Genomic DNA, 15464 nt, shown 5'->3' with positions numbered 1-15464 from the left:
GAGAATGGCTGATCAATGGAACATTATTGTTCTATAAGAAATGACCAGCAGGATGATTTCAGAGAGGCTTGGAGAGACCTACATGAACTGATGCTGAGTGAAATAAGCAGAACCAGGGGATCATTATACATGGCAACAAGACTACGATGATCAATTCTGATGGACATGGCTCTCTTCAACAATGAGATTATTCAAACCAATTGTTCAGTGACGAAGAAAGCCATCTACACCCAGAGAGAAGCCTGTGGGAACTGAGTGTGGAACACAACATAGCATTCTCGCTCTTTCTGTTGTTTGCTTGCATTTTGTTTTCTTTCTGTTTTTTCCCTTCTTGATCAGATTTTTTTTTTATGCAGCAAGATAACTGTATAAACACGTATACATATATTGGATTTTATATATTAACATATGTAACATGTATTAGACTACCTGCCATCTAGGGGAAGTGGGGTGGGGGAAGAGGGGATAATTATTTGGAACAGGTTTTGCAAGGGTCAGTGTTGAAAAATTACCCATGCATATGTTTTGTAAATAAAAAGCTTTAATAAAATAAAATTTTAAAAAAGAATCTTCTCATTTATCTTGGATATCAACATTCTGTTTGACACCTTTGCTCTATCACTTGAAATCCAAAGATCCTTCTCCTTGACAGACAGAACAGAAACAAAATAAAAGTGTAGTTCTATCCTTACTCACTTATGCACTGTCAATATCCCATCTACCCAAAGAGCAGCCTTTCCTTCCTTGATCCTCTCATTTTTCTTAAGATAGCTAAAAAATTATTTTTGTTTTTGACATTCAGTTCATTCTGAGCTTTAGTACTGATACCATTTTCATGAATAGTGTCATTCTTTTGTTTGTATTTTACTTGTTTCTGTGCTCTCTGAAAATCTGGTAAACTGTAGTCAAGATGGTGGAAGCAGAAGAAAGAAGTAAAGGGAGTCTGCTCATTCCCTTTCCCTCCACTTCCAAAAAAGAAAAAAAAAGCCCACAATAATTTCAAATGGATTTGGAAAAGGTATTATATGGAATCCTGAAATCCAAGAAAAATCACAATGAGTCATTTTTCCAGTACAGAACAATATAGGAAGATAAGTGGGATCAGGTCTGGTCAGAGATGTACAAGTATAGCGTGAGCTTTCCAGCACAAGGGGAAGCTGTGCTTCAGAGCAAGAAGGGGTCTAAACTTGTGTAAGAAGCCAACCTTAGGTCATATATCTAGAACAAGGAGCAAGTTCAGAAGCAAGAGACACAGTATGTGTAGTTCCAGCTTCTAATCCAGTCTGGTGAGGAGGATAAAAATGAACAGGTTAAAACCAATTAAATATCACCTATATAAGGAACTGAATGGAATTAATGTGTCTTCACAAGCAGGGAAAATAAAACATGCACAAGTATAACCATAATATAAATAATTATACATAAATAATAGCAGAAACTCTTTGGAGGAATAGTCCAGGAAGGAATCCCAGACCAAAGGGAATCCTGTTCTGTCATTTAAAAAGAATTTCCCAGCTGGTTGATAATAGCTAAGTCCAACATCAATCTACTGAAAGTCCAAACAAGATAAACCAGCAGACCTATGGCTCAGACCCAACCTCTCAGGAACTTACAGAGTCAGTGATCAGACTTTGCCCTGGATCATACTATTTTGATAGCATAGAAAGCTTGCAGGTCCCCAGTCTGAGCTGTCCCTGAGATCCTGGATAGCACAGCCCAGAAAGCCATAGTAGGACCAACCCAGACATTCTGCCCACCTCCACCCCATCCCCATCCAATGCTTGGATCTGGCCCTAACATAAAGTCCAAAGGCATGAAGTAGGCTGAAGAATGAGCAAACAAAAGGGGGATGAAGAAAATTATCTCACATGAACAGGATGAACAAGTAGATGTTTATATAAACAAAGAGGAAGGGATAGGGGCAATAGTTGATACTTGAACTTCACTCATCTGGATTACCTAAAAGAGGAATACATCTTTACAGAGTTGGGTACAGGAATGATGAAGATCCTAGTTTGAGGTCTGGGAAGACTTGTATGAACTGATGTAGCATAAAGTGAGCAAAACTAGGAAAATAATTTATACTATAACATTGCAAAAATGAACAATTTTAAAAGACTTAAAAACTGATCAATGCAGTGATAAACCCTGATTGCACAAAACTAATAATGAAAAATGCTGCCCACCTCCTGACAGAGGTGATAGACTGACTATACAGAATGAAAAATATAATTTTTGATGTGGCCATTAAAGGAATTTGACTAGAATGAGATGGGTTTTTTTGTTTGTTTGTTTGTTTTTCTTTTTTAGTGGATAGAGGTCAGGAGAGAAAATAAATGGTTTCTAATTGATGAAAATAATTTTTAAAAGAAAAAATAATCATAGAGTATATCTTTATGAATCTCTTTAGTCTGGCCCTCCTTTTCTCCCTCATTGGATTATCAGAATTGTCTTTGATTGAATTTTGAGAAATTTTGATTTTAAAGATTCCCATTCTGTTTTTTGACTTGACTTGAAAGTTTCAGGCTATGAGTTTCTGTGATTCTTTATGTATACTTATTTATATTATGGTTATACTTGTGCATGTTTTATTTTCCCTGCTTATGAAGACACATTAATTCCATTCAGTTCTTTATATAGTTGATATTTAATTGGTTTTAACCTGTTCACTTTTATCCTTCTCACCAACCTTTCAGTACAGTACCTTTCAGTACTTATGTCAATAAGTGTTGAATTATTTCCAAAAGAAATCACTTATTATGTTTATGGAGGATATAGAAACAGAAAGCACTCAAAAATGCTTATTTACGATTCTGGTGTATTACCTAATTTGCAAGCACTTGGGGTCAGTATATCTCAAAAAAAGTCATGAGTTTAAAACAGTCAAAAAAGAGCAACTAATGACAAGTCTATTTTAGTCAAAAGAAAGATGCAAAAGATGGGCTCTCTTCAGTTTAAAAAGAAAAAGTCTGAAGAGTCATTTAATAAAAGTTGATAAAACCATAAAGGTAGGGTACAGATGACTTGTTCACACAGACTTGTTCACCTGAACCTTGAAATACTACAATTAAGTATATTTCTGGAAACTTCGAAGTATAAAAACCACTATTTTACAAAGGTTCCCATCTTCCATTCTTTTGTTTCCTTGTTTCCTATTATCAACCAGCTGGAAAATTAATTAAATGGCAGAATTCAGCAAACATTTATTGCCTGCTTGTTCTCTGCATTTTTTTATTTAAAAAAAAAAATATATATATATATATATATATTTTGCAATCATCCTTTCCTTCATCTTATCTTCCCCTCTCTTGGTTTCTTCTCCCAATTCACAAAAAAACCCTACTTTAAAATAATGCTCTCTCTTGACTGCCATCCTCACAAGCCACTATCTTTTCTTTCCTTCTTCTCAGTACCAAACTTTGAAAAAGAGTGATTTCTATCCCATACCTTATTATACACTGTTTTACCAAATCATTCCTCATTCTGGACACCTTGAAATTCAGCTTGTATGTTTACCACTCTATTTATACTCTGCAAAATCTCTGATTGCTGAATCCAATCTTTTTTTTTTTTTGTTTTCATTACGCATGATCTCTGCAGCACTAGGCATTGTGCACTATGCCCTCTTGACATGCTACTTTCTTTGTGTTCCCTTACCCCACCGCTATGCTCCTGGTTTTTGTTCATACCTCTGTGGTTGTTCCTCTGGCTTCTCTTACTCAGACATTCCTCCAAGTTTCAGTTTCTAGTTCTGACCTCTCTTTGAATTCCAGTTTTTTGATGAAAATCCCCATGTATATGGAGATCCTCTTGCCATAAACTCAACATAACCAACATGGAATTCATTTTATGTGTAATATTACCATTCTCTGTGTTGGGAGACACTGCAGACTACTTTGAAGACCTCACCTAGGTTCCATACACCTATTCTCACCCTTACGTTCAATCAGCTGCCTTTTGGATCTACAAAACTTCTCACATCAATCACCCACTTGTTTCCACTATCACTTCAACGTCATTTATTTGAGCCTTCATTCTTTCTTCTCCCATCTCATGTCTGTCCAACTCTAGTCCATCTTTGAATCTTCACTAGGCTACCAGAATAACTTTAATCTTCCAGTCCTATTCTCAGACCTCTTCAGTGGTTCCCTATCCTTTTAAAAGAAAAAAAAAAAAAACTCTCTCTTACACTAACATTTAAGTTTCTTCATGATTTACCTCTAACCTATTTCCCCTCTCAGGCAATTAAGAGTCACACAATTACTGCCAACTGTTTGAGGCCAAATAGGAACTCAGATCCTCCTAAATCCCTCAACTCAAACTACTCTTTAAAGCTCATCCCATGCTGCTCTAGCTAAGGCCTCAGTACTCTGACCTAATCCAATCTTTTTGTCCTTCTATCCCTTGATTCCTAGAATATTCAAGTGTTGACATTTTAGGTTAGTGAATCCTTTACTTCCAAGACCCACTCAACAGTTTTACTTTTCAGATTTCTCCCAAAATTGATTTCTAGCTCCTCAAAATTTTTATTTCACTGTGTGAACATCCCCTATATATTTGTAACATGTATATTATGTTTATGGGAGGTAGTGTCTTATTTGCTCTCTACCATGTAACAGTGTTTTGTGCATAACAAGCATATACTAAATGTATTGTATAACTTATTTTCAAATCAGCTCAGTGAAGCAGTGGATCAGTTAGGTCTGGAGTTCCAAGTTAAAAGTTAAAATTCAGTCTCAGATACTAGTTGTGTGATCTTAAGCAAATCCCTTCATTCCTGTGTTTCATCATTTATAAAATGGGATTAATAGCACCAATTTCACAGCGTTACTGTGAAGATCAAATGAGGTTTAACATTTGCAAAAAGCACTTAGCATACTGCCTGGCACATGGTAGGCACTATATGAATGCTTCTTCCTTTACTTTCTTAATAGTAGTTATTTAACATGAGAAACTCATAGGTTAGAACTAAATTGAATTCAAAATTAGAAATATAAAGTGTCTTATTTTAGTTGAAAATATATAAAGTGTTTTATTTTTATGATTCACTAGTCACACTTGATGGACTGGATTCTAAAACAGTTCCAATATATATGTGAGAAAGTCCAAAATATTAAACAAATTTTTACAAGAGCTTTTTTTCAAAAAGGGGATGGTTATATAAGGGCTTATAGTCTATGTGCAAGATATTATGCTAGCCACAGCGAATTAAAAACCATAATTAGAAACAGCCCCTGCCCTCAAGGAATTTGTATTCTGTTGAGGTGAGGGGTTTGGAGTTAAGTCAATCATTCAATGAGCATTTATTATGTGCCAGGCATATATGAAATGGATATTTATAACTTGAAAGAATGTGATATTTCTTTACATATACTCTAACATCTCATGAATTGGGCCTTAAATTAAATGAGGATTTTGAGAGGCAGGAGAGAAAGTAATGGACTCCATGGACAGGGGATAGTCTGTGCAGGAACTTCAACTCAGATAATAGAAATCCAACTTCAGAGAATGGCAGACGGCTAGAACATAGAAATGTGAAAAAAAAACCTTAAAAGGTAGGCTCGGGTTGGATTATAAAAGGCTATCAGTGCTGGACTTCTTAAGGCTTCAGATATGGTGAATGGAAGGGCACATACTGGGGAGGCAGGTATGCAGTATTTCTGCATGTGGATTAATTATAAATTACACTCATTATTGCAATATAATATTCCATTACAATGAAGCTGCATTTTAGGTACCACATGATTTTAGGTCAATTCTTAAGTTTCCTACAGTAACATAATGGAACTTAAAAGATTATTGAAGTATCTCCCTAGGCAGCTAGGTGGCACAGTGGCTAGTGCCAGACCTAGTCAAAAAGATCCGAATTCAAATATAGCTTCAGATACTTGTGTGACCCTGCCATTAAACCCTGCCTCTGTTCCCTTATGTATAAAATGAGCGAGAAATGACTGCTAAAAAAGGGGGTCAGGAAGAATCAGACAAGACTGAGCTACAAAAGGCACCTCGTTAAGTCTTTCTAGGTTGTTAGGGAGAATGACTACCATTTCTCCTTGCTGCTGTCAGAGGCTGCAAGGTTGGAAATTCTAGAAAATAAAGAACGAGTGGAATTTAGTACAATTGATATTTCACAGGACAGCTGTCTTCAACAAATATATGAGCATTTCCTGTGTGCAGAGAACCTTAGAGATTTACCCACTAATTAGAGCTGTTAAAAACTGAAACGGGCTGCTTAGGTGTGTCCTTTCTCACTGCCATGTTTTCATGTCTGTTCATTAAAAAGAGTAAATTCGGATCACAAGGCTGTACTAGCAGGTATTATTATAGTCCAATGACAGCCTTATCTTTGCAAAGCATAACCAGATCTACAGGACAGTGCTAATTTGTCCCTGCAGACTAGATGGGTCAACTAGTTGAACCTCTAATGATGAGGAGAGGCCTAGAGAGATTACGATTCAATATCACAGATGCAGTGTAATGAAATGAAATTCTATGCCTCCAAATCCAGTGTTTTCTCCTGTACCAAGCAGGGTTTAGCTGCAATCTAGGTATCATAGGAAGCACCAAGCAAATTAGGGTATCTACAAAGGAAACAACTACATTTAATCCGAGTATACTGGAAAAGCAAATCTCCTTTTCATCTCCTATAGACCTCGGACAACCTTTTCATATTGCTCTTCCATTCACCTTTCGGTTATGAGAGCTGGAGCCAGGCCCTATAGGAAAAGGTACAAAACATTTGTCTAACATACTCACTCCCAAAAATCAGCACCAAAGTGAAAAGACAGGACCTTCTCTCTTCCTTAGTGTTTACTATAGGGATTTGGGTAGAGTGACAGTTTCCCATCACTGTTGATAGGGAATGAAGGAATGAAACGAGTACTTAATCCATGCTGATGAAAAGAAACATCATTGTCAGGAATCTCAAGTTCCTTTCTGGATCTGTCATCGAGGTATTGGACAATAGGAAGAGGACAGACTGTCAAATGGCAAAAAAAGGGGATACCAAGATGGCTGGTAGATAGTACTTTTGGTGCTGGGAGAGAGCAAGAAATGCCTCCAGCACATTGAGGGAATCTACCTACATGGGGAATTAAGAGAGTTCATGGATGGTCTGTACAGGAAGGGTAGGCACAGATGGGATGCTATCTATGAGGAAACTTGCAGGTACTTCTGAGAATAATCTCAGCTCAGCACTGAAAGTCCTCTACGTTGGGAGAGAGCCAATAGGCCATCCAGCCTAAGCCACTCAAGAACAGGAAAGCCCTGTACATCCTTGACAAGTTGACCTCTGCTTGAACACCCACCCTCTCTTTCTTCTGGTGATGGAGAACTTGGCAAGATAGTACAAGTCACTTGTGAACAGACTCATTGGGGAGGTGTTTCTGCTATGAAGCAAAAACTTGTCTGTAATTATGGCCCCATTGCTGAATTCTGCTTTCTAGATCCAAACCACCAACCACCATTCACAGAAAACCCTTCAAATACTTGAAGACAGCTATCATGTCACACCTTATCTGTAAAAAGAGGAGAACAGTAATTAACTCACAAAGTTATTGGGAGGTGCAAATGAGATAACCTATTATATGTAAACCCTTCCCAAAAAGATAGGCAGGAGAAAGGGTAACTTGTGTCCATTATTATTTCCAAGATCTTTCTCCCTTTTCTTACTCTTTTGCTTTTTAGAAAAAGTTAAGCTAAAATAAACTATAAACTAAATCTTCCAAATGACTTAAATATTTCTAGTTCCTTCACTGACCTTCATGTAATGTTTTCAGGTCCCTTCACTATCCTGATCACCCTGCTCCAGATGCACATCTACTTTTCAATATTCTTCCTAAGAGGTAGCAAATCTAAACCAGAACTCTAGCTTCGATCTCACCAGGGTCGAGAATACCATGAAAATCATCTCTCTCGTTCTCAACACAATGCAATTAATATGGTCAGTTGATGCTGGGAATCACTTTTTTTGTTGCTACATCAGACTCCTGACTTTTAAAACTTATACTTCACTAAAAGTAACTTTTTCTAAAAAAACAAAACAAAAAAAAAGCTAGACACCCTGCTCTTACCTATACTTATGAAATTATTTTTTAGACAATCATGCCACTCCCACCCTATGCACTTTAGTCTCTCCTAAGCTCTAGTCCCACATCACCAGTTGTTTTTTTTCTGAGGATATCCAAGGCCATCTCATTCTATTTCTCACGTGTAGCTCTTTCCACCCAAATTTTTCCACTGTTTAAACACCCTCTACTCTAGGTTTGAAGCCTTTATGTCATACTGGACCCATTTGTACTCATCCCATAAACCAATCAGTTATCAGATGTTATCTTACTTTCACAGCATCTCTTGTATTTTTTCTTTAGTCATATCCACCACTACCCTTTTGCTAAGCTCTATTTTGGACACCAATAGTTTACTTATTTGGCATTTTTACCTAGAGTCTCTTCTGACTAAATCCATCCTCCATTCAGCTGCTAAATCCCAAATAATTTTTCTAAAACACAAGGTTGACCCCTTCCCTTCTAAACTACAGTGTTCCCTATTACCTTGAGGATCAAACATATAGATCTTGTCATTTAAAGCTCTTTTCCACCAGACCCCTTTCTACCTTTCCAATATCTCACTTGACTCCACACCAGACAACCCATCTTCTTATTTTGTCTTTTCAATGGTTAATCTTTCATATCTATAATGCTTTTTCCTAATCTGCCTTCAGGCTTCAAGAAGCCTTTTTAAGTCCCCCTCACTTTCCCCAATGAGTGCTGTCCTTCTGAGATTATTGTTACATATGTAGATCTTGATATCCATGATTATTTGAATATTACTTCTCCATGACATACTAGCTCCTTGGGTAGTATATATTTTTTTGTATTTGCACATGTCCTGGTATGTAGTCAGTCCTTATTAAATGCTTACTGATTTGATTGTTGTACCTGAGTGAGTCTCTTTATTCATTTTCACCTCCATGTATTTACTTGCTTGATTGGCCATCAATCCTGCCTTGTAAGAAGGAAGAACAATTCATATCCAATTTCTTTAAGACAAAGACCAAGTCTCAGTTCCTACAAAAAGCCTTCCTACCCCTACTCCACATCAAAGAGTATCTTAATTTTTGTTCCTGTACAATTTGCACTGTCATGTTCTTTCTTTTTCTGTTTGCTGGTAGGAGTGTGGGGATGAAAAAGATCCTACTGCACAGACACCATCCATTAGGTCTTTGCTACAGTAACTTTAGATGCTTTTTAGCAGTTCTTTTATGTACTACTTACCCACTCCCTTCTGTTCAACAAATGCATACTGTTCCTATTTGCAAACTGCCAACCTCTACCTCCTCATTTCTATAGCTTCTTCACCATTTGTTCATATGCAATCGAGTCTCCTGAGAGCAACACGTCTTCCCTTCCAGCCAAGGCTGGCCTCTCCACTTTGGCATTCAATCTCCTTTTCCTGTCCAGCATCTTCAATCTCCATCCAACTATACATTCTCTCTTACAGGTTTCCACATCACCCTCTCACAAGCTTTCCTACATACGATGTTCAGTTCTTATCTATTCTAAAGAACCAAAAAGACAATTTCACTATCCCCAGGAGCTTCTGTCCTATGTATGTCTGACCTCTTCCCTTTTTAGGCACAATCTAACTCTATTTCCTTTTCTTGGATTCCTCATGCCACATGGCTTCTATCTTCACCACTGAACTCAAATCTCAAAGAGCTCCAATGATCTCATCCTTTTCTCAATCTACATCTTTCTTGATCTCTCCAGTACTGGAGACACTGACATGTCATTGACAGTGACATAGTGGAGACACTGACACCATGGCCAGTTCTTCCTGGATGGTTTGCAACGGTCCCTTCTCACACTCCCTCGTCTCCCTTTTTCACTTTTAGAGAGTAACCATCTGCCAAAGGCTGAACTTGGATGTCTGTTTTCATTTGGGGATCTCTACCCAAGAAGCCAACCCACAAGCAAATATTCCTGGGCCCGATCTCTCCAAGTTGCAGTCTGTCATTTCCATCTGTGTGTCCCACTTAACTCTCAAGCTCAGCACATCTAAAACTAAATGAATCCCTCCTACTTCCCATTCCTGCGCTTTTACTTTCTTACTGTCTTAATCAACCACATACTGTTCTCCCAATATCCACAAACATCTGATACTTCAATTTCCTTTCAACCAATCTAGTCCCATTCTTAACCAATCTCACTGCCCCCAATATATCACCTAAGCTAATAGCCTCTTGTTGTGCTTCCATGCCCTTCTTCTTCCACATCCACAGTTTATCTATCAATGCTAGATTAGTATTTCTGGCACTCATGCCTACCAAAATCCAGTCTCTATTGTGGTTTTCAAGACCCTCCTCAATATGATTCCAATCCATCTTTCCAGTGTTATTTCTCACCACTATTACAAATATTTAGTTCCTGATCATCTTCTACCTCACAAATACATTCCATGTTTTTCCACCTAAATACATTTGCTGAACCTCTTCTTTAAACCTGGAATGTCCCCCAATCCTCACCTTTACTTACCAACATTCTATCTGTCTTTTAAAGTTTATTATTATGTATTCCATGAAATCTTACCTAATCCTTCATATATGGGAAGTTACTAAGCCGAGTTCACATATTACTCATGTACTTACATTAAAAATGCATGTAACAGAAGCTAATCTTGTCTGCTCAAATATAAGGGCAGAAATCCTTGCTTCTCTGATGCATTATATAGTACATGGCAGGTAATGTTTGTGAAATGTTGGGTCTCTAGTTTTCATGTTTGTTTTATACCCTAAATTAGGGTCATAATGGGGCTGGCTCCATCATAGAATAAGCATTCAAGAAATGATTGAATGAATAAAACCAGTTCCTTGGGAGAGATACATGTTCATTCTACCCCGACTCCCAAATTCTTTCTCTGTTCCTCTTCTGTAGGCTTCCAGACCCAATACAAGGGAGTGAGATTGGTGGGAAGACACAACTTAGTTTGCACCATTATTTTTTTTTCTCCTTTTTTGGTGGGGTTCATTTTAGTAAAAACATCATATAAAAGGTATTGCAGCCCCTCTTCCCCTCCTAGGGGGTGGTCCATCAGGTCTGCTCCAGTGGGTCACAGTTCATCATGAGATATGTGCAGGGCATGGTCACATAAATCTGCAGGGACAATAAACAACAAAATCTTGCAGACAGATACTACAATTATGCTGAGACATTTCATTGAAAACACACACACACAAACACAAAATCAGAATAATTACTAGCATCAAGCTGGCATACACACTTCCCAACCATTCTTTGGAGTATTAAACCCCCTCCCAAAACTGCTTACTATTCCTACTCCCAAATCTCTCTCTTTTTTTCCCCCGAGACAGTTAGGGTTAAGTGACTTGCCCGGGGTCACACAGCTAGGAAGTGTTAAGTGTCTGAGGTCAAATTAGAACTCAGGTCCTCCTGACTTTAAGGCTGGTGCTCTATCCACTGTGCCACCTAGCTACTCCTGCTCCCAATCTCTTTATCCCAGATGGGAACACGCCACTGAGACTTGGGAGAAGCAAATAAGAGCTGGTTGCTGTGGACAGTGGAGCTGAAGGATAGTGAGGCAATTGTGAAGCTCAGGTCTCCAAGGAAGGAAAAACTCAGGCTACAGTCAAGAATATGGTGAGGTGAAAACAGGGAAAACTCACCAGTACGTTTGCTACAGAGTCGGTCTTTAACATTGTCAGTCTCTCGGGAAAAGAACTCAATAAGCTCATCCTCATATTCTTCTACGATGCTCTCACACTGTAAGCCCAAAGGACAAGTCAAAGTGAAGAATGCTTGTGGGGAGGCCTCTGCCCCAACCTCCAAAAGAGAAACTAAAGCAACACTGACAACCCAGAACACCTGAAACCCCAGTTCCCAGTGCTTGTTAGCCCTCACCGCAAACTTGAGGCTGGCTCTGATGTCTCCATCAATTCGAATGCCCTCCGTGTCCAGCTCATTAGCTTGTTTGTCCCGGTTCACTACACGTACATAATTCTTTCGATGAGTGGTAGGGTTAGCCTGTTCCCCATATTCCTTCATTTGTTCACAAACCCGTTCCAGCAGTTCAGTCAAGTGTGCTTCTGAGCGGGCATAGGGCACCTAGGAGAGCAAAACATAAAAATCCTTAGCCTGGCTCAATCCCTCCCCTCTCTGTGCATTCACAGAGGTTATTTTCCCAAACTCACATCCTTCCTTTTCTTCTGAACTTAATTTAAAATTAATGTTCTCCAGAAAGCCTTCCTGATTAACTATTGTTACCTATATGCCTGAGTACTGAGTACTGAGAGCCAGTTTACATAATGCATATTTTTTGTTTATTGCTCTAACAATGAAAATAATTCAGCAAACATTTATCAAGTACCTTTGTGCCAAGGCAGAGACTTACATAGAATTTGGAATATTTTTATTATATAAAATCATTTCAAAGTGTATATTGCTTTACAAATATAAGAATATATACATATAGCTTAGGTTATCTTCAGTGCTTTCAGCCACTGACTTGATTAGTTCCTCCAATAAGATTATAAACTTCCCAACTATAAGATAACACCTTTTTAATCTCCTAGTATATTTATAATATACTGTTCTCAGAATAGAAGCTGATTATCTATTTGTAACAAAGACACATGGCAGTCAAAACCTCCAACTCCATCTTCTCCCTTATTAGGTATAGCCAACTCTTTCTTATTCCCCTCTGAGTAATGTTTCATTCACTCCTAATGAGATCAAAGCCCTCTTCTGCCAGAATAAATCTTCAGGCTCTGCCCAGAGTCAATGAAGCTATTCAATTATAGACAAAGTATAAATTACCTCCACAAATGACTGGCTGCCATCAGGGTTAATACGAAAGGAACCCATCTGGATGGTCTTCTTGGGATCTACTTGGGCAATTTCCCACTCCAATTCATCCACAAGAGCCCTGCAGGCTGAAATTAGAGGAACAGAGGAGCATAAAGGATTGGCAGCCTTAGAGATTATTTAAATCAAGGATTTTTAACCTGGAATTCACAGTCTCCCAAAGAGTACATGAATAGATTTCAAGAGGTTCTTGAAGTTGGATAAAAAAAAATTTAGATAGCTGTATTTCAATGATTATTTTCTTATGTAATTCTATATATTAAAAAATGCTTAACTATACAAACACAACTATAAAACTTTTCATACAAATAAAATCAGATCTAAATAATTGGAAAAATACTAATTGCTAATGGGTAGGCTGAGCCAATATGATAAAAACAACAATTCAGTGCCAATACCAATCAAATTATCAAAAATTATTTTACAGAACTAGGAAAAAATAATAACAAAATTTATTTGGAAGAACAAAGGCTCACAGATATCAAAGCAATTGATGAAAAAAAGTGAAAGAAGATGGTCTAACCATACCATTTCTCATGCTGCATTATAAAGTGATGATTATCAAAACAATCTGATACTGGCTAAGAAATAGAGTGGTGAATCAGTGGAATAGATTGTACAAATTACATTACAGTAAATGACCATAGTAATCTAGTATATGATAAACACCAAATTCTAAGCTTTTGGAACAAAAATTTATTATTTGATATAAAAAAAAAAAACTGTTGGGAAAACTGAAAAACAGTATGGCAGATAAGTAGATATAGACCACCATCTCACAACATTTTGGCCATTTGCTAAGATAAGATCAAAATGGATATATGACTTACACATAAAGGGTGAAAACATAAGTAAACTGTGAGAGCCAATGATAAATCAAAGGATATGAATAGGTAGTTTTCAAAAGAAGAAATAAGATCTATAATCAAATGAAAAATACTCTAAATCACTACTGATCAGAGAAATGCAAATTAAAACAACTTTCAGAGTAGCTAATAAGACAAAAAAGGAAAATGTTGGATGTTGGAAAAACTGATCCAACATTCTGCAGAGAAATTTGGAACTATGCCTAAAGAGTTATAAAACTGCATACCTTTTATCCAGTAAAACCACTGCTTGCTAGGTTCATATCCCAGATATCCAGAAAAAGAGAAAAGGACCTATTTGTTTATATGTATATATATATATATATATATATATATATATATATATACATATATATTCATGTATTCATATATTCATACATATACATACATATATATATACATACATATACATGAATATATACATATATTCATATATATATATATATGGAACAAACATATGCAATAAATATAAAATGTAAAAATATAGCATTTCTTTTTGTGGTGGCTAAGAATTGGAAATTAAAAATCAAAATCCCCCACCAATTGGGGAGTGGCTAAACAAGCTGTGGTATGTGACTGTAATGGAAAATTACTGTGGTATAAGAAATGATAAGCAATATGATATCAAAAATGCCTGTAAAGACTTACATGAACTGATGCACAGTGGAGTCAGCAGAACCAGGAGAACATTGTACACAGCAACAACAATGCTGTGCGCTGAAGAACTGCGAATGGCTTAGCTATTATTCTGAGCAACACAGTCATCTAAAACGATCCCAAAGGACTAATGATGAAGCATACTCTCTGCCTCAAGAACTGATATAGACGGGATACAGACTGAAGCACGATATTTTTTCACTTTTTTTTCTTCTATTCGAGTCTTCTCGGACAAAATGTCTAATGCGGATTTTTTTACATAATTGCACACGTACAATCTCTATCTGACTGCTTACCCTGGTGGCGGTGATAGTGTGTGGGGGGGTGGGGTGGGGGGAGAGATCAGATCTAGAACTTGGAATTTAAAACTTTAAATAAAAATGTTAAAAAAGATTTTTAAAAGAAAAAATATGTGATTTGAGGAGGGGGTCCACAAGCTTCTCCGGAATGCCAGAGAACCTCCGGGACTCCCCCAAAAGTTTGGGCTGCAAACAAAGCTCCGAGGACCCCTGGGCTCTTTCCCCACCTCCGGCCTGACCTTTACCTCCACAATGCAGGTCCTGGCTCCTCCGCGCCCACGCACTGCCCAGCAGGGCGGCCAGGAGCAGGGCCAGCCCCCCGCAGCCCGCCATGATCCGCGCGGGGCCGGGGCAGCTCCGTTTGCCTGCGGAGAGAGAAGCGGCCGAGGATGAGCAAGGGCCCTCCTCGCCGCGCTTGCCTCCCGGCGCCCCCTCCCCCCCGCCTCGGCGCGGCCCGCCTGCCCCCAGTTCCGGGGGCAGCGGCCATCTGGTCACCCCACGTCAGCGCAGCAGCCCGTACCTAGGCGCCGAGCGCGGCAGATTGGGTTGTTGCGGAGGTCTGGGGCGCCGCGCACTGCCGGGGTCGTAGGACTCCGCGCCTGCAGCCTCGCGGCCCGTTCGCCCTCCCGGCGGGGCCCAGCCTCCCGGCGAACACGGACGCCGCAGCCGCGCGGCTCGCAGTCCAGGCTCGACGGTTCTCGCGGCAAAGGCAGTATTTAGGACCCCGGCGCCCGCTGGCAGGACCTGCGTGGCAAGGGAAG

At 38.6% G+C, this 15464-nt stretch overlaps 1 protein-coding gene across 1 annotated transcript; it reads right to left on the bottom strand.

Moving 5' to 3' along the window:
* Positions 1-9896: 9896 nt before the first annotated feature.
* On the bottom strand, positions 9897-15450 carry CNPY2 (canopy FGF signaling regulator 2). Its single transcript, XM_031941178.1, has 6 exons — positions 15224-15450; positions 14949-15068; positions 12834-12949; positions 11919-12122; positions 11684-11780; positions 9897-11153 (listed from the first exon to the last, which is right to left on the bottom strand). Exons 2-6 carry the CDS (start codon positions 15034-15036, stop codon positions 11110-11112), a joined length of 549 nt encoding a protein of 182 aa, XP_031797038.1. The 5' UTR covers positions 15037-15068; positions 15224-15450; the 3' UTR covers positions 9897-11109.
* Between the last annotated feature and the right edge of the window lie 14 nt (positions 15451-15464).

The sequence above is a fragment of the Sarcophilus harrisii genome, chromosome 5, assembly GCF_902635505.1.
Source record: "Sarcophilus harrisii chromosome 5, mSarHar1.11, whole genome shotgun sequence".
Lineage (NCBI taxonomy): Eukaryota > Metazoa > Chordata > Mammalia > Dasyuromorphia > Dasyuridae > Sarcophilus > Sarcophilus harrisii.
Note: the sequence above shows the minus strand (reverse complement) of the source record. Positions and strands in the feature narration are given on the sequence as shown.

Coding starts and splice junctions, on each gene's coding strand:
- CNPY2 (XM_031941178.1), bottom strand. CDS start 15,036: ATGGCGGGCTGCGGGGGGCTGGCCCTGCTCCTGGCCGCCCTGCTGGGC. Junction 12,123..12,833: donor GCAGCCAGTCATTTGTGGAG/GTAATTTATACT, acceptor TTGCTCTCCTAG/GTGCCCTATGCCCGCTCAGA. Junction 11,154..11,683: donor ACTCTGTAGCAAACGTACTG/GTGAGTTTTCCC, acceptor TTGTCCCTGCAG/ATTTATGTGACCATGCCCTG.